Source organism: Rhineura floridana, chromosome 5 (assembly GCF_030035675.1).
Source record: "Rhineura floridana isolate rRhiFlo1 chromosome 5, rRhiFlo1.hap2, whole genome shotgun sequence".
NCBI lineage: Eukaryota > Metazoa > Chordata > Lepidosauria > Squamata > Rhineuridae > Rhineura > Rhineura floridana.
The window spans coordinates 101423449-101442629 of record NC_084484.1 but is presented as its reverse complement, the minus strand read 5'-3'; the positions used below and the strand labels follow the sequence as shown (position 1 = coordinate 101442629).

The 19181-nt window shown below is 41.6% G+C and overlaps 1 protein-coding gene across 4 annotated transcripts; it reads left to right on the top strand.

Moving 5' to 3' along the window:
* The first annotated feature begins 1240 nt into the window (after positions 1 to 1240).
* Positions 1241 to 18804, top strand: SMIM11 (small integral membrane protein 11). Of its 4 annotated transcripts, none has more exons than XM_061627726.1 (5): positions 1259 to 1314; positions 6116 to 6184; positions 9082 to 9195; positions 9745 to 9922; positions 18611 to 18804. In XM_061627726.1, exons 3-4 carry the CDS (start codon positions 9175 to 9177, stop codon positions 9907 to 9909), a joined length of 186 nt encoding a protein of 61 aa, XP_061483710.1. In that variant the 5' UTR covers positions 1259 to 1314; positions 6116 to 6184; positions 9082 to 9174; the 3' UTR covers positions 9910 to 9922; positions 18611 to 18804. The 4 variants fall into 4 exon arrangements, with proteins under 4 accessions (XP_061483713.1, XP_061483710.1, XP_061483714.1 ...); XM_061627728.1 differs by lacking the exon at positions 1259 to 1314 and adding an exon at positions 5688 to 5707; XM_061627729.1 differs by lacking the exon at positions 6116 to 6184 and having other exon boundaries at positions 1241 to 1314.
* The last annotated feature ends 377 nt before the right edge of the window (positions 18805 to 19181 follow it).

Genomic DNA, 19181 nt, shown 5'->3' with positions numbered 1-19181 from the left:
TAAGCAAGAGTCAGGGTTTGGAGGGGGTGGCAGCACATGTAACATTTAGTGAATAACTGAGTATACAAATTCAGGGGAAAAAATGAAGTTGAACCAGCTGGCACAGTTTGGTTAAAGCTCAGGCTGATGAAGAATAAGTCAACATTCCTCATCAAAGCTTCACAGTTCCACGGCCATGATTTACAGCTCATTTTGCAACTGCACTGGTGAAAAGACTGATATTTGCTGTTCATAATAACAAGGCCAGGACATCCTACAAACATGCTTGCAGTGGAATTATGTTCACTTTCACTCATCATCATATTGCAAACATCAGAAGCAAAAAGTTTCTGTTTCAAATATATCAGCTTTCTTTAATGAATCTGTGCATGTCCATTTTTAGCTCTTTGTTCATTCTATTGTCTTGCTTATGTTGTGCTCTCACTTGATGAATATAAGCTGCTTTGGGGGCCAAAGGGCAGAGCAGAAATAATTTTAATAATAAATAAATGATACCTAGAGATTTTGTTCACTCTTGCCTTTTCATATTGCTATGGGCTCTGTATTTCCCTGAGCAATGAGAAGTTACAGCCAATCCTCACCTAGAGAGCAATTTATGCTCCAGTTCCAGCGACCTCCATCTAGGAAAGTTCAAATCTTTGTTCTTTCAAAAATTAAAATGCTGTTTCTCAATCGTCCCCCTCCCACATAATGAACCCAATCTTCCAGGTAAATTGCCCAGATCCACCGTCATTACAGTCTGTCTGTCTATGTCATTAGAACATAAGCAGACCCCTGCTGGATCAGACCGAAAAATCCACCTACTCCAGCGTTCGGTTCGCATAGTAGTGGGTTCATCTAACGGCTCAAAATGCTGTAAATTAGATTTCACCCATCTTATCTTGCTGATCTGGTTGGAGCCTTTGACATTTAGTATTATCTCTTTTAATTTGAACTTGTAATGGCTTTATTATATCAATTCCAATACTTTGAATTAAAGGACTAATTCCTCTCTCCATAAGCTTTCTGTCTTGCGCACCTGCCACTGATACAATAATTCCCCCCAAAACGGTGGTGTCTCTTCCTTAAAACGGGTATCTCTTCCTTATATTATTTATTTATTATTCCCCCGACAGCGAGAAACGCACTATGTGGAAGTTAGTTGGTAGGCTCAAAAGCTTGTGTCACGCTACTTTCTTTCCACAGAACTACTGATGAAAGGGTTAAAGACTAGCTTTAAGTAGTTGACGTACGCGGTGACGCATTTTTCAAACAGCAAGGCTTCTGGGAGTAGTAGTTTATAGCTTTTTCCTGCGTTTAATGGCTGCGTGTAAGGTATTGTGCCTTTTAAATCACAAAATGCATGACGTTATTAGGATTATTTGCAACAGACATTTTTTAAAAAAATTGTTAAACTGATAATGCTGTGGGCCTTATCTTTACCTTCGGAAAAGAACTATGATTGCCAGATTGCTATTACTTTTGTAGTCGTTTTACACCTTTAAGTACCGATAACTATAATTCTCTGCACACTTATTTGGACGTAAGCTCCGCTGAAGTCTGGAGCACGTTGCTTCGGTGAACATGCATAGTATCAATTTGCACGATCCACATTTTAAAAAAGGGCGACTGAAATTCTCTTTTGCTCCTATTTTCATAATTTTAATAACCGCTTTCAGAATCTTCCTTAAAGACAATCTGATATTGTGCACCCTGATCCTATGCGCATGCATCAGAAATACGTTCAATTGCACTTACTCCCAAGGAAGTGTGCTAGGTTTATAACCTTATCCCATATTTCCTCGGGCATAAATCCTACAGAGTTTAGTGGTGTTTACTCCCAAATAAGTGTGCCTGCGAGAATGCAAGCCTAGGCATTTTTATTCCGAAATGGGTTCCATGGATTTCAGTGGCATTTACTCTCTTGGTTTACATAGCCTTAGGCTGCAGTCCTGAGCACACTTACCTGAGAGTAAGCCCCATTGGATACAGTGGGGCTTACTTCCAAGTAAACATGCATAGAATTGTGCTATCAGTCACTAGAATTTTGGACACACTTAGAACATAGGGTTGTCAGGTTCAGGGCCTGAGACTGATCCTGTATCTTTAGGAGAAGAGAAAGTTAGCCAAGTGCAGGTGTTCTTGCAACACTGTAATGGGAAAAACCACAAGGTGGAATTCTCCCTCCCCCCTGCACAACTTTAAAGATACAGAAGACCTCTGGGAAGGGAGAATTCCACCTTGTGGTTTTTCCCATTACCGTGTTGCAAGAACACCTGCACTTGGCTGACTTTCTCTTCTCCTAAAGATACAGGATCAGTCTCAGACCCTGAACCTGGCAACCCTAGGTGTGGTATGACTATCAAAAAGCACATCTGAATTTGCCTCTACAAAACTGGATGCAAGAGGTTCTCAAAGAGACGTTTGCTATGTAGTAGTTGGTTTCATTTTATACCTAATTCCCATAAAAGTAAATAAGCTGCATAGTTACACTGTAGTTCAGTACGTATTGCTATATTTTATTATTTTTAGTCCACTGGAAATTCTGGAGCAGCATAACCATCTTATATCTCTCAGATAATTTATGTTTACAAAATCCCAAATAAGTTAACTGTTATGAAACAGTGAAATTTAAATCTAAACTATTGCCATCGATTATTATTTATAGTAAACAGTTTTCTGCAGCTGCATTTGTATTGTATTATATTGCAGATCATCTAGTTACGAGTATTAGGATATCAACGTTTAATTAATAACAACAACAACAACAATAATAAAGCAGGTCTAAATGTAAATGAAATTAAGGCTGCATTCTTGATATACACTTACATGGGGATATGTCATATTGAACTCAACAGGACTTACTTCTGAGTAGATATGAACAGGATTTCACAGTAAATTACACACACACAGAGAATGAGCTGGTTTTTATGTAATGCTAAGCCAAACTATGGCTAAGTGAAACACACACGGGCATCACAGTTCCTGGAGAGAACATTGCAGCCATTGTGTTCCTCCTCTGATCCTGCTGCTGCTGTGCTGCCATGCCATGTCTCTTCCAGACAAACCATGACCTGTGGACCCAAGAACAAACCTTGGTTACAGGTTATGGTTTGTCTGGAGCAAGACAAAGGAGGCGGAGCAAAGCGCTTACAATCTCCTCTCTGTGAGTCCATGCGTTAATGCTAAGCCATGGTTTGACTTAGTATTACGTGCAACATAGCTCTGTATAAAAGGCAAAAGTCCATTTTAAAACATAGCTATGCCTACAATGCAGGTTAGGAAGTGTTTTTTTTGTACTCAGAATCTTTCAGGACTAGGGAGAAGAAACCTGCCTTTGTTATCAGATGTTGCTCTGATGCCATTAAAAAGTGGCTTGTCTGCATAAGGTCATTTAAGTGGCCGGTTGATCACATGACCAGTTTATTAATTGGTTTCCCAATCAATTTAGGTATTTTATTATTATTTATATATTTTATACTGCATCTCATTTTTAAAAAATCACAAGGCAATTCACAATAATGCATTTTATCAAAATTACAATAAAACAATAATATAAGAACTGCAGCAGATATAAAACCAACACAGTTATAGCCAAAGCAGATATTAAAGGCTAGCAAAGGCTCAGAAGAAAATAAAAGTTTTAAGGAAGCACCAGAATGATATCAGTGTCAGCACCTGCCTTAGAGGAGAACTGATTCCACAAATGGGGTGCTGCAACTGAGAAGGCCGTCTCACTGGCTACTGCAAGGTGTACCTGAACAGGCAGAAGGTCCTCACTGGCAAATCTCAGTGCAACATTAGTAGTTAGCAATTTTGGGGTTTCAACATGCCCCAGATAAGCAGGGGTTGGGGCATCTCCAGCCTGCAGGCCTAATTAGGCCTGGCAGGGGTCCTAATTTGGTCCGTGAGGCCTTTCCCCCCAAATCCCACCCCTTGCCCTGCCTCTAATGTCCTATGGCAGTAGCAGCTGCCGGGGCTGCTCTTCTGGCTGCCCATCACTGCACTTTGCTGGTTACTGAGAGGGAGAGGGGCATATCAACAGGAAGCTCCGTGTGGTGCAGGCACAGTGTTGGGAGCAATGGACTGGCTCTGCTGCTGTGCCGAGTTCCCCACAGCCTTGTACCTTCCCTTCTTGGTAACCCTCAGCGATGCATGGTGTTGGGAAGCTGGGACAGTAATGCAGCCCCGCCAGCTGCTACTGCACATGTGACATTAGGTGGGAGGCAGGTGAAGACATGGCCTTCACTTTGAAGTGCATCATAATGATGTCAGGTGATTGGCTCAGCTGCCCAACCTGGTCTGCAGGGCACATGAAGATACAAATGTGGTCCATGGGCTGAAAAGGTTTGCTGCTCCCGGCATAGGGAATATTGCATACCTCTGCTAGAGGCTGATTATAACTGCTGTTGGGGGTGAGCAGGCAGCATAGCAGTTAGCTGCCATAGTTACAATCATTGAGGTACATGGGGGAGAATATCCAACGTTTCTTGCTGGCAAGGGGATATTGTTATGAACTGATAAACACAATTATGTTTTATGTCCATTTTTGGTCTGAAGTGTTCTTGGGGGTGCCTCAGATGTTGCTGTTGTTTATCACTAGTTTTTGAAACCTCAGGATTTTCCAAATGCAAAAGTCTGCAACTAAACTCCGATGGTTACTTTCGACACCCAATTAAAGTGACATTTAAGTCCCTTCCCAGCTTGGGACCTCAGTATTTGACTTCAATATTTTCATCTGAGAGAAATGTCCAAGGAAGGTACGCTGGGTGGCTATGAGTGAAAGGGCCTTTTCAGTGGTGGCCCCCTGGACATGGAATACTCTCTCCAGAGAGTGCATGGCACCAGTTTAATATACTTTTAGCACCAAGCAAAATACTTCATTATTTTCCCAAGGCTTTTAATGTTGTTTTAGCTCTTTTGAGTTTTGCAAATTCTCTGCTTTGTTTTTCTTTGATGTGATTTTGTTTTCCTTGGTTTTGTTTTAATGTTATGTTTTATCTGAATGCATTTTTATAGTAATGCTGCATTTTAATTTGCTGTATTTAAATCTTTATTCTGTGAGCTGCCCAGAAGACTTTTGGTTTTGGTAGTCCATAAATAATGTAAACGATAAAATAAGAAAGGGTGGGGCTGGGGCAGTTTCAAGATGGTGCAATCTAGTGAAGAAATGAACGGTAGATGCTGAATCATTTCCCCACTGGCCATTTCCTGCTCCAAATCTCCCTGCCTTCCTGTATTGCCTTTGCCCCTGTGAGGTCCCAAATATGTTTTCTTAGTGGACGAAACCATTTGTAAGGAGCAGAGAAGTGAGGTGGGGAATGGAGAAGATTTAAGGGTCTGACTATAAGTTATGCTTAATGCATAGTTTGCAGATACACTTTAAAACTCTTTTAAGCATAACATGTAGTTTGATCATAAGCTGTCTGCTCTAAATTGCTCTTTTTAAAAGGTGGTTTATTTATTTAAAGCACCCATAGGGGGTTAACAATATGCACCTGCATTTAATGTACAGGCAGACCCTTATTGTTGCATGTCATGTGAAGTTTTAACTTTCCTGATTGACTCAGCTGGAATCTATACAGTAAGCAACCAGTTTAGAGAGAGAGAAATAGCTATGGTTTATTTATTTATTATTGAATTTATATCCCACCTTTTTCTCCAGGAGCTGAAAGTGGAATATGTGGTTCTCTCTCTCTCCATTGTATCCTCACAACAACCCTGTGAGGTAGGTTAGGCTGAGAGGCAGTGACTGGCCCAAGGTCACCCAGTAAGCTTCAAGGCTGAGTGTGGATTTGAATCCTGGTCTCCCGGGTCATAGTCCAAGCTGAGGTGCTCAGTTTGGTCTCCTTTTGCTGAGAAAGATCTCATAGTTTTAGGACAACAAACTGTGACAGGGTATAGATAATTTGTATCTACACATTATCTGACTTTTCGGGCCGAAAACAAATATTTAACATTTGCTGTGTACGTGATACTATGGCTTTCAAAATAGAACTTAACCTTGAAAGCACATGTAAGGGTTTTTTTTAAGCCACTGATATCAGTGTGAAGAAATTATACTTCTGTTAACATACCAAACAGAGAATCTTACTTATCAGACATGCAGTTTTTTCATTTACTGTTTTCTGTTTAGAGCTTCAGCTGAAACAGACAAACGAAGGTGAAAACAGTGCAAGAAACTATATAAGCTAGGAGACAGAAGGTACTGAAAACTGAAAGTGACTTTGCAGAGAAAGTACTTGAAATGAGTGATTTCAGAATAAACTGCTGCAACTGTAGATCTAAGCACACTTACTTGAAAGTAGATTCCCTTGAAATCTGTGAGCTACTTCCAAGTATGGGTGGTAAGCATCCAGTTGTACATAGATATAAATTGGTGAGAGTAAAGCCCTTATGTAAAGGGTTCTGAGTCAAATAAAAATAATTCTGTATAGAACAGCATAGGGGGGGAAGTCAGAATAGTATAAAGTGTTATTAGATCTTCACTGGCTACCAGTTGTCTACCGGGCCCAATTCAAGGTGTTGGTGTTGACCTTTAAGACCCTATACGGTTTCGGCCCAGTATATCTGAAGGAACGCCTCCAGAATCACCGATTGTGCCGCCTGACAAGATCAGCCTCGCAAGACCTTCTCTCGGTCCCACCGGTGAGAACAGCTAGGCTGGTGCGGACCAGAGAGAGGGCATTCTCTGTTGTGGCCCCTACCCTCTGGAACTCTCTCCCTTTCGATCTCAGACATGCTCCCTCCCTGTCCAGCTATCGCCGAGCCTTGAAGACCTGGCTGTTCAGGCAGGCCTACAAGATTGGGACAGATTAACATGTTACAATTGAATTAATGAATGGTTTTTTAGCTTAAAATTTGATTATGTTGATCTATATGTATTGTTTTTATTCTTGTTGTTCGTCGCCTAGAGTGTCCCTAACCCGGACAGATAGGCGGCTGAAAAATAAAATTTATTATTATTATTATTAAAGAAATTAGCTTTCCCTCCTGTTCCAGGCATTTTATTTCAGTAAAGTGCTAGTGTTTTTACTCTGAAATAGAAAAAAATCATCCATGCCAGAGTGACAGGAAAAGGTTTTTGGTCTCAGGAAAAAGAAAGAATCTGGAAAACTGACAGGAGCACTTCTCAAGTTTAATAGCCTGGATGTTGCTGCTGAGGCCTGACTTTATTTTTGTGTTTTCATTTTTTTTTATTTTGTTTCACAAAATGCACATGTGCATGCATAGAGAGTGGCTTTGGATTCCTTGCCTTGGACTTCTGCTGCTCCTCCTCCCTCCTCTTTACTGCCAGAGCCAAACAAATTCAGCCTAGTCACTATGGGAAGTGGGTACCAGAGGCCCCCATTCTTGCTTCTCAAACATGTTATGAGCAGTTTGGCAGTTAATATGCCAAATTTGGAGGCCAGCTAGTTCACCCTCGATTGGGGCCAAAATGCAGTTTCTTAGATTTTTGTAACTGCTGTATGGCCTTTGGAATCTCTTTTGTCAATTCAGCTAAGGGAAGATCTACATATTCCGAAAAGTATAAAGAACAGTTCCTTTAGGATGCTGTACTACTTCAGTATGCAGTTCTGGGATCATATTTTATTTATGTTTGTTTAACAAAATGTATACTTCACTTACTAGAACAAAAGTCCTCTAAGCGGTTTACAAGACTGTATAAAATATTCATTTAAAATACCAATAAAAACAAACATTAAAAACAAATTATAAAAAATCAGTAATTTTAAAACACGCATATCTACTAAAATCATCTGTCTGGGTGTTTTTAGTAGGCACCAAAAACAATACAGTGAAGTCATCTGCCTAATGTCAATGGCAAGGGTGTTCCAAAGTGTAGGTGGTGCCACACTAAAAGATTGATTTCTTGGAAGCGTGGAACTAATATTATGTGGCAGTTGCCGATGCCAGTGCCATAGGTCAAAATGGTGAGTGGTCATGTATGGACACCCAAATGTTTGAACATTTCCCCACATCAGAAACCTCCTGTACAGGGGAAGAGTGTACCTCTCAAGGGGAGCACAGGGGTTTCCCTAATATGCCAACTTTGTGCATAATGGGACTTCCTTTTTTGGGAGAGCATTCAGATATGCAACACCCCACCTGCAATCTGAATGGATATAACCCCAGGACAATTAACATACTTCTGCTGAGTAAAACACAGCAACCTCTCTGTGGAATCTTAACTGACTTGGTTTCCTTCTGTTTTATCTGGAGTTATATGTTCATTCATTTAGTATTAAAATAAGAGATCAGTTCTGGTACTGCATTCAAGGTCTGAGACTCTTGAGTTGGGTTTATATGGGTTCCTCCTCCCCATAGCCCAATCTTCACAATCTAATCCAACAAGTCTATTTTCTGCTGTTTGTTGCACTAGGATGATTAAGATTTATGCACTTGCACCCTTGCTAACTATCAGGCCTTGACTCTCCAGTAGCAGAACTGACTACACCCTTGTAGTTAAAGTGCTGATTCCACAGAAAACTACCAAACCACGACCAAAATCCAGAAAGCTAGTCATGACTGTTGATACCAATGGAATAAGTTAGTTCTATACCCCCTCCATTAAAGGATGCTCCATTAAACTGAGCGGGACTTGCTTCTAAGGAGACATGGACGAGATTATGTTATTAAGCCCCTTTGGTTTTATTAGGACTTGGTCACAACTAACTTTAGTAGCTGAATTGGAGCCTGTCTGTATTTTTACAAAGCAGCAATTAATCCTTTTTTTAGCTGAGTAGCTGCTGGAACTTTCGGTGAGTGGAAAGCGATAGCCCTATATAGCAATGGCACCTGTCTCCAACCAGTCAATTCTCTGCTGTTTCTTGCGCTCCAACTGGTTGCTGTTCCTGTCACTCAGCAGATGAACATCTCCCTTTCAGACACTGTGAGGGCTTTCTTGAAAGTTCTATATCTCTCCAAGCAGCAGGAGGAGTGAAATTATTATGTGTGAACTTCCAGTATGACTATATAGTCAACACTCGTTAATATATCTTTTCAAACATATTGGCTGGATATTTTGGTCAGGTGATTCTGCCCCCAGCACTTTCCGATATATCTGAGGCACAAATAAACTGTCTGATATCTATTTTTCAGGTGGCTTTTTTACCCACCTCATTTCTTATTAATCTGACCAGCATTGTTTGGCTGAGCCTGAGGTGTAAGCCTTGACACTGTTGCAGAATCAAGATGTTGCTACTGAACTGGAAGGTGAGGACACTTAATCTATAAAACCTTGCATGCTCATTTCTAAGTCAAAGAGTTTGAAAGAAATAGTTCTGGTATGTTTTGTGTGGATGAATACCCCTCTTAAAGAACAACCCTCAGTTTAGCAGCAACTGTTAATCCCAGAAATTGTTAATTTGTGCATTCTTCTACTATATGAATTAATTGCTTTGCAACTGTAGTCATTCGGTAGTTGAGAAACAAGTTTATAGCCAACAGTAAAAAACTATATTGCAGCATGTAAAAAAAGCTTTTTTTGCATGCAAGTTTTGTTACATCAGCAAAAGACGATTGTCTCTCTCAGCTGCCGATAGACTATACATTATCTCCATAGATGAACACACTCTTTAGACTGTCTGGTCTTTTTATGCTCTTAATTCTTTGCCTTTTCCTAATCTTGACATTAGGCAGACAACGTCTGCATGCCTGTTGTGGGTTTGAAGCATGTGAGCATATCTGTACCACTTATCAGAAAAGAATTTCACAAGTTTGAATTGTAGCAGATGATGTATATGTTTTTGTTTTCTGTTTTAGGTGCTGGAAAATTTCCCACTGCTAATGTACATTTTAGCAGCTAAAACGTTAATTCTTTGCTTAGCATTTGCTGGAGCAAAAATGTACCAGAGGAAAAGGCTTGAAGAAAAAATGAGAAAAGAACAAGAGGAGAAACTTAAAAGGGAACATAAAAAAGAAAACTGAAAAATCTTAAAAGGTATGGTCTAACTGGAAGGAATGATGTTTGATAATATAGAAATGTCTCTTGGATGACCCCAATCACAGCCATGAGTGTAAAGCAGCCTTTTTCAACTGGGTGCCCTCCAGATGTTTGGGACTACAACTCAGATCAGTCCTAGCCTATGCTGGCTGGGGCTGATGGGAGTTGTAGTCTGAAACGTCTGGAAGGTGCCAGATTGGTGACAGCCGGTGTAAAGAAGGTGTGAGAAGAATTGTGGAATCGTGCGGTCTGTCTCCAACCCCCACACATTCGGAGCACATAAGAAGGGGCCCTATGCATGTGCTGATGTATACATGTAGAGTCCCTCTGCATGAGGGGGAGGGGATCTTGACTCTTTGGGGATTGCCCCCCCTTGTGTGGAGGACCTCTACCCTTGAACCTTGGTTAACCTGTACAACTTTCATACCAAGGGAAAGGGCTCATCTGAACCCCATCCCATCCCATGTGTCTTCAGGCTTGAGGCTTTACTGCAGAAAGTCTTTAGTATGCTTCATTGTCCAGTACAGTAATACAGAAAGATTTCTCTGTAGTACTTGGATATACACCTCACATGCCCTAAGCATGCAAGTTTGGACAGCCTTAGATGTCATGACTGAGGGACGCTTGATTGATTGATTGCATTTATATATCACCCCATAGCCAAAGCTCTCTGGGCAATTTACAACAATTAAGAACATTAAAAACAAGTATACAAATTTAAAACCACACCAAATTAAAACCCATAAAAACCAATAAGCAAGTTAAAAACACATGCTATTCAAATGCTGTTAATATGCCTGGGAGAAGAGGAAAGTCTTGACCTGACACCAAAAAGATAACAGTGTTGGCGCCAGGCATGCCTCGTCAAGAAGATCATTCCATAATTTGGGGGCCACCACTGAGAAGGCCCTCTCCCTTGTTGCCAGACTCCCAGTTTCCCTCCGATTCTGAGCATAGTGTACGGGTGGGTTCGTGTCGGCAGAGGCGTTCCATCAAGTATTGTGGTCCCAAGCTGTGTTAAGGCTTTATAGGTTAAAACCAGCACCTTGAATCGAGCTCAGAAACATACAGGCAGCCAATGCAAGTGAGCCAGAATCGGTTTTATATGTTCGAACCATTTGGTCCCTGTTACCAATCTGGCCACCGCATTTTGCACAAACTGGAGTTTCTGAACCATCTTCAAAGGCAGCCCCACATAGAGTGCATTGCAGTAATCTAGCTTGGAGCTTACCAGAGCAAGCAAGCTTGTCGTTTAGTGGAAAACAATAGAAGCGAACAATAATATCTTTGGGGAGGTTGCTGTCAGAGGGACGTGCTCCCAGGGCCCTGTGCGCCCTCTCGAAAGGCATCTGCAATCAGATTCAGGACTAGAAAAGACACCACATCTTGCCCCCCTAAGCCAGATTTCACTCCACACAAGCGAACCTTAAGCTACAATTCTCTGATTACCCCTGACATTTTTTCTATCTTTCTTTGATGCTTCAGCCCCTGCTCATATGCACCATTTGCTGTCATAGCTACATCTGAGACCTTGGCTATCAGATTATCAACTTGGTTTTCAAGAGGTTGCAGTAATTTTGCCCAGTCACTGTTCAGTTCTGTCCTCAAAAACTGTAAATGATCAGGTAAAGGCTTACTGTCACACCACTGGGCTGCCACTTTAGCAGTCTTTGGGGCTTTACCTGGGCAAAATTCCTACACTTTTTCCTTCCACATGTGTGATGTAAAATCCTCTGGACATATGAACAGCACAGATGAAAATCAACACCAGTTATTGAATTACATTAATTCATTTAAACACATTTTTCCAGATTTGCATTATGGATGAAAATAACTCCAGGAGGGCAGCGGGAAGTCCTGTTTCTCAGGCTGTGATCCTTCAACCTTTCCACTAACATAAACTGTACTTTAGTTTAGTAGGGCTTGTGCCAGTGCAATGCTCTGGAAGCTAAAATATCATATTTAAACCACACTGATCACTATGGGAACACAATGGCACCAAAAATATTTAGCCAACTTTAAAAATATCTTAGAAACATAGCAGAAGAGGCATACATCTTAATTGTCATCCTGGGCAGACATTCTATTCGCATAAACTGCACTAAATAATATTTCCTTTACTGGACCTCGTTTGGGCAGTGTTGTAGGAGAGCAGAATAACTCCCACTACTTCTTAAGTCAAAGGATCAGCTGTCTAGCTTAAGAGTAGTTTTGAAGGATGGGGGCCAGTTCCTCTGAGGGGAAGAGCTATAAATCAAGGTTGTAGCTTAGTGGTAAAGGATCTCCTTTGCATACAGAAAGTCCCTGGTTCATACCCTAGCACTTTCAGGTAGAGTTGGGAATGTATCCTGTCTGAAAACTTGGAGAGCTGCTGCCAGCCAATGTAGACAGTACTGGGCTAGATGGACTAATGGTTTGATTCAGTATATGACAGCTTCCTCTTATAGTGCACTGAGTAGCACTGTTGCACAAACACATACAGTCACAGATCCAGCAGCACATCAAATTAGAGAGTTTTGGCCTGGCTAGTTAAGAAAGACCTTCATGTCAGGCAACTTCACTGCAACAATATTCCGTGGCGCAGAGCGGTAAGCGGCAGTAACGCAGCCAAAGCTCTGCTCACGGTCGGAGTTCGATTCCAACGAAAGGAGGAAGTCGAATCTCCGGTTAAAGGGGTCGAGGTCCACTCAGCCTTCCATCCATCCGTGGTCGGTAAAATGAGTACCAAGCATATGCTGGGGGGTAAAGAAAGGCCGGGGAAGGAACTGGCAATCCCACCCCATATATTTTATTTATTTTATTTATTTAGTTTAATTTATATACCGCCCTAAGCCCGAAGGCTCTCTGGGCGGTGTACAAAAAGATAAAAACAAGCACAATATATAAATACAATAAATACAATAAATAATAATAATAAAAACAAACAATAACGAACCAAACAACATCCAAAATACGGAAATGCTGTTTAAAATACACTTTAAAATGCCTGGGAGTATAAAAAGGTTTTCACCTGGCGCCGAAAAGATAGTAGCGTCGGCGCCAGGCGCACCTCATCAGGAAGTCTGTTCCACAATTCGGGGGCCACTACTGAAAAGGCCCTGGTTCTAGTCATCACCCTCCGAGCCTCTCGATGGGATGGTACTTGGAGGAGGGCCTTAGATGTTGAGCGTAGTGTACAGGTAGGTTCATATTGGGAGAGGCGTTCCACCAGGTATTGCGGTCCCATGCCGTGTAGGGCTTTATAGGTCAAAACCAGCACTTTGAATCTAGCCCGGAAACAAATAGGAAGCCAGTGCAGACGGGCCAGAACAGGTGTTATATGAGCGGACCTTCTGGTCCGCGTCAACAATCTGGCCGCTGCATTCTGGACTAGCTGTAGTTTCCGAACAGTCTTCAAGGGCAGCCCCACGTAGAGCGTGTTGCAGTAGTCTAATCTAAAAGTTACCAGAGCATGAACAACTGAAGCGAGGTCGTCACGGTCAAGATAGGGACTTAGCTGGGCTACCAATCGAAGACGGTAAAAAGCATTCCGTGCCACCGAGGCCACCTGGGCCTCAAGAGACAGGGAAGGATCGAAAAGAACTCCCAAGCTACGAACCTGTTCCTTCAAGGGGAGTGTAACCCCATCAAGAACAGGATGAACATCCACCATCTGAGCAGAGAAGGCACTCACCAATAGCGTCTCAGTCTTGTCTGGATTGAGCTTCAGTCTGTTAGCTCCCATCCAGTCCATTATCATGGTCAGGCAACGGTTTAGCACATTAACAGCCTCACCTGAGGAGGATGAAAAGGAGAAATAGAGCTGCGTGTCATCTGCGTACTGATGACAACGCACCCCAAAACTCCTGATGACCGCACCCAGCGGCTTCATGTAGATGTTGAAAAGCATGGGGGACAGTACCGATCCCTGCGGGACTCCACAATGGAGAGTCCAGGGTATCGAGCAATGTTCCCCAAGCACTACCTTCTGGTGGCGACCCACCAAGTAGGAGCGGAGCCACTGCCAAGCAGTACCCCCAACTCCCAACTCCGTGAGTCTTCCCAGAAGGATACCATGGTCGATGGTATCAAAAGCAGCTGAGAGATCAAGGAGAATCAACAGAGTCACACTCCCCCTGTCCCTCTCCCGACAAAGGTCATCGTACAGGGCGACCAAGGCTGTTTCGGTGCCAAAACTGGGCCTAAAACCGGATTGAAATGGATCAAGATAATCAGTGTCATCCAAGAGCCCCTGGAGCTGGCCGGCAACCACCCGTTCCAGTACCTTGCCCAAGAATGGAACATTCGCCACAGGTCTATAGTTGTTCAGGTTATCTGGGTCCAAAGAGGATTTCTTCAGGAGTGGTCTCACTACCGCCTCTTTTAGGCAGTCAGGGACCACTCCCTCTCTCAAAGAGGCGTTTATTATCTCCTTGGCCCAGTCGGCGGTTCCAGTCCTGCCAGCTTTCACCAGCCAAGAGGGGCAAGGGTCCAGAACAGATGTGGTCGCTTGCACCAGTCCAAGGATCTTGTCAACATCCTCAAGCTGTACAGACTGAAACTCATCCAATAAATAAGGACAAGACCGCGTTCTGGATGCTTCGTCATAACAATGTCATAACATTGGAGTCTAAGTCCCGGCGAATGCATGCAATCTTATCCTGGAAGTGCCTCGCGAACTCATCACAGCGGGCTACAGATGAATCCATAATATCCCGAGGGCGAGAATGTAAAAGCCCTCGTACAATTTTAAAGAGCTCCGCCGGGCGGGAGAGAGATGCCTTAATTGTGGCAGCAAAATATCTCTTTTTTGCTGCCCTCACCGCTACTATATACCGCTTAGAAGAAGCACTTACCAAAGCATAATTGCATTCGTCAGGAGTTCGCCTCCATCTGCACTCAAGCCTCCTCCTCTCTTGCTTCATCACTCTCAGCTCCACGGTATACCATGGAGCTGTATGAGCTCTACATAGGAGGGGGCGCATGGGAGCGATCGTGTCAACCGCCCGGGTCAGCTCCGTATTCCACAATCCAACCAGGGCTTCGACAGGAGCGCCAGTCTTCTCAGTCGGAAAATCCCCCAGAGCCCTTTGGAAACCCTCAGGATCCATTAGTCTCTGGGGGCGGACCAATTTAATAGGTCCCCCACCCTTGCAGAGGGTCTGCCTAGTAAATGTCGCAAGACGTCACCCTAAGAGTCGAAAACGACTCGCACTACAAGTGCGGGGACACCTTTACCTTTTAATTGTTAATTAATATTTAATAATCCATACACATAAAAAATTTCAAGATCTCTTGCTTTTAAAAGGCTCAGTCATAAAGCATAGGGAAGAATTCTTAGCCTAATCCTATGCATATTTTCTTGGGTGTATGTACAGCCTCTGTACCTGTAATACACATGCTCTGCTTGGGGCACACTGTGGTCTAGATGATGCAGGCTGACCTGTGTTTGAAGTGAGTTGTGATGGTTTTGCCTTACACAGGTTGGATGGACTTTTGGTCCCTTTTTAGTTAGTTTGCTTCAGAAAACACACAATGGATAGTATCCCACTAAACAGTTCTGCTAAGGCAAGCAACAGAACTTTCCCTCCCTCTGCTCTCCCCATGTGCCCCCTATGTAAGCCAGCACCAGGAACATCACCTATAGCCTTGGTTTTAAAGGATGATAAATTTAACCCTAAAGGCCAACTGTATATGTTTCCAGTTTGGAAAGCAAAAGGGCTGAAGCTGTATCAGGATTGCGCTCAAGTGATGACTTATGAACAGGCATCACAGAAAGCACAGTGTCTCTCACCCCACTTCCAATTTATACAGATAAGGGCATATTTAAACAGATTGGGACATGGACATTTAATTTATAGGGAACAAACTGAATTTGAAAAATCACAGATAGAAAATAAGTCAAAAGTGTTCTCAATAATTTGTAAAAACTTAGTTAATATAAAGAACCCATATGGAAATCCAGGATATAAAGCCAAATTGGACCGTGACTTACAGTACGGCATACTGGAGCAGGTTTGGTTTTTTTATTATTTATTATTAATAAACAAGATCTCTATATATTCAATTTTGAGCAGTTATAAAGAAAACTTTTAAAATTATTCACTGGGGGCATTGGTCCCCTCGGAAGCCACTTAAAGTTGGGAGTAGGGGTGATGGCAAGTGCTGACACTGTTGTGTTACCAGGGGAGAAACGTATTAGTAAATGGTCACCACAGTTCTTCAAGAGATATTTGGGTACCAGGTACCGCTGAACTCTCTATCACGATTATGAAACTATGTAAAAGATCATATAAGAGTAAATCAACAAGATCAAGCTCTATACATCGTAACTCTAGCTAGAACAGTTTACATCAAGGCATGGAAAGAAAATCAGAAGCCTAATCGATTAGATTTAACAAGGATGTTATGGGTACAGTTACATATAGTTAAACTAACAGGCAATAGTGCAGTGGCAAATTCAGAAGTGCAGGGTCGCTTTATGATAGTCACACCACATCCTCTCACAGCCACACCCTCTTTCCACTTTCTCTCATCTCCCTTGCTCTTGGTGTCATCTCCACGTCCACACTCCACTACAACAGACATCCCTAAGAGCCAATCATCATGAAGAGGGGTGTCTTTGTTTTAGTTACTGACTCACCTTTCACCCTCATTGTCTCCAATGAGCATGAAAGGGCAAGGACTCTTCTCATTGGCTAACATTTCTCTTTTTCATGATGATTGGCTCGTACCTGGGGACCTGGCTGGGACTGTGCTCCCAAAAAAGTAAGGTTCTGTGACCCCCTGAGACCCCAAACCACTACACCCCTGTTAACAGGAATGCTTAAGGAGGGAAAGAGAGTTAGAGAAAGTATAAATTAGTGAAACCCAGTAACTTCTTATATCAATTTCAGGGCATGGAATTTATGAAATCATTACATTAATGCATTTAAGGAAAAGTCAGAAGCTTTAAGCTAAGCTAAATGAAAAACATGTCAGGCATCAGTCTGCTCCTTTTATTAATTAACTGTTACATTTATATCTGTTTATAATAGTTATTTTAGTTCTGTAATAGTGAAATGGCTCCTTTTCTAAAAGTATTAAAATTAACTGTTTAAATACTGATTTTAATACATAGTTTAGACATATATTGTGTATTGTATGCAATAATAAAGTTTGTAATAAATATATAATAAAACACTGCAAAATAAAGCAAGAATGCAGAAGCAGCAGCATACAATCTACATTATGATATCAAATAAAAGTATCCAAAGAAGCAAAAACAACCCCCTCGTTTACTAAACATGGACTTGTGCAACAGCAAAATGATACCAGTAGCTTATGTGGATAACAAAAAATGACAAGGAAAACAATTTTTGAACAAATAAATGCATTTGCATTTCTATGGGAGGTGAACTCTTTCCTTTGAGGACTTGATATAGAAAAGAAAAGATGGAAAGATCACTGTAACCCTTCCCAATTGTCTTAACCACATCTTTTAAGAGTTATGATCCAACAACACAATTAAGCAAGAATGTGAAAGGCAGAATAATAATAATGTTGTACATACTTCTACAATTTGACACTTGGGAAAGGTTGCTCGTGAACTTGGAGTTTTGAAATGTCTTGTTTATCATGCTGCTATTTAGTTAGTTAGTTATTCTAAACACCACGAAGAGATCTGCATTTCAGTGTTTGTATGTATTTGGAGTACAAAAGCTGAAGACACCCAACATCTTTCAAGGAGAGCAATGAATCTATAAAATATTATAGGAAGCATAGGATGGTCTAATTCTGACATATTTGCAAAATGGATTGGCTTACTACCTGTGGCAGTTTCAGAAACTCCATTTTCAGCTAATGTTTCAGTGATAACATTTATTTTATTTTATTTTAAACGTTTACATCCTTCGTTCTACTATATAATGCATCAGAAATGATTCTAACACAGACGTACCATAAAATGCATACATTATTAAAACTTTGAAAAATTACAATGAAAAAGGAATAAATCCTTAAATAGTAAAGTTGAGCAGATGTGTACAGCATTTTCAGACACCTTTCGGCTCCCCTTTCTAAAGCTCTTCTGAATAGGATTGTGGAGGCTAATTGGACCCCTCTGTGGGGAGAAGTCCATGGCTTTGGAGCAAAACGCCTAATCTCAGAGTAGTATGTGGTATGCAGGTTCATATGGGATTAGGCCTCCCTAAGAATATTTTGGTTGGCTGGGAGGCAGTTGCAAGAGGGAAGATAGCAGGTGGAGGATGAGTCAAGCCCCTGTCCTCCTGCTGAGTCTTCCCTGCAGATCACCTCTCAACACCACTTTGCAGAGGAAAAACTGTAGTCTGGGTTTCAAGATATGAATTGGCAGTGAAATAAGTTGTTCCGTACAATAGCAAGAAGAGTCATGGCATAGTGAATCACACAGTCCTACACAGGAATATAGGAAGCTGCCTTATACTGGGTCAGACCATTAGTCCATCTAGCTCAGTATTGTCTACATTGGCTGGCAGCGACTCTCCAGGCTTTTAGGTGGAAGACATTTATAGCCCTTCCTGGAATGACCTTCTGCATACAAAGCAGATCCCATCCCTTCCCACAGGTGTCCAGTGGCATCAAAGCTGAAGAACTTTCCTTCTAACCTCACATGTGGGTTTCCACGTGGGAAGATGGTTATTGTTTCAATCCACTGCTGCAAATGTAACTATTCTGTTTTGTGTGCAGATTTGTAGCCATTTGGCAGCTTGCTTGGATTCCTTTCCTGGGAGAGTTGAAGACTTCACTAAAATTGAATGCTGTGCCAGAGAAATGTAATTCCCCAAGGCCAACGTTTACTTAAACAAACACTGTCTTGGATTTTTTTGTATATGTAATAAGAATATCCTGTCGGTTATTTATATAATAAAAACTTAACAAAAGTTTGTAAATCTGATTTTAATCTTTCAAATGTACATGCAAACTTGCTATGATAAAAGAGGTTGTCTACAGTTTTCTAATGATTTAAGCATTTCAAAATTAAACAGATGAAATATTTCCTCAAAACAAGGTTTATTTATGAGTTAATTTGCTACACTCCTGCCTTTCCCCTATGGGTTCCGATTTAGCTAAAGTTGGTCATGAATAAGTCCCATTGCAAACAGTTGGACTTGAGCTAGTCCTGTCTGATCCACTGGTTTTAAAAGGACTCTGTCACTGACTAAATTTAGCAGGGTTGAGCTTATATACTTTGAAATTTGGCTTGAAGTGGAATAGGAGAGGAAACTAGAATTTTGCATTTAGCTGAAAAGGCGTCATA

Bases quoted from the DNA above. Each gene is read 5' to 3' on its own strand.
- SMIM11 (XM_061627729.1), top strand. From the start codon at position 9,175: ATGTTGCTACTGAACTGGAAG. The intron at 9,196-9,744 runs GTGAGGACACTT...TTTCTGTTTTAG, and splicing joins TGTTGCTACTGAACTGGAAG to GTGCTGGAAAATTTCCCACT.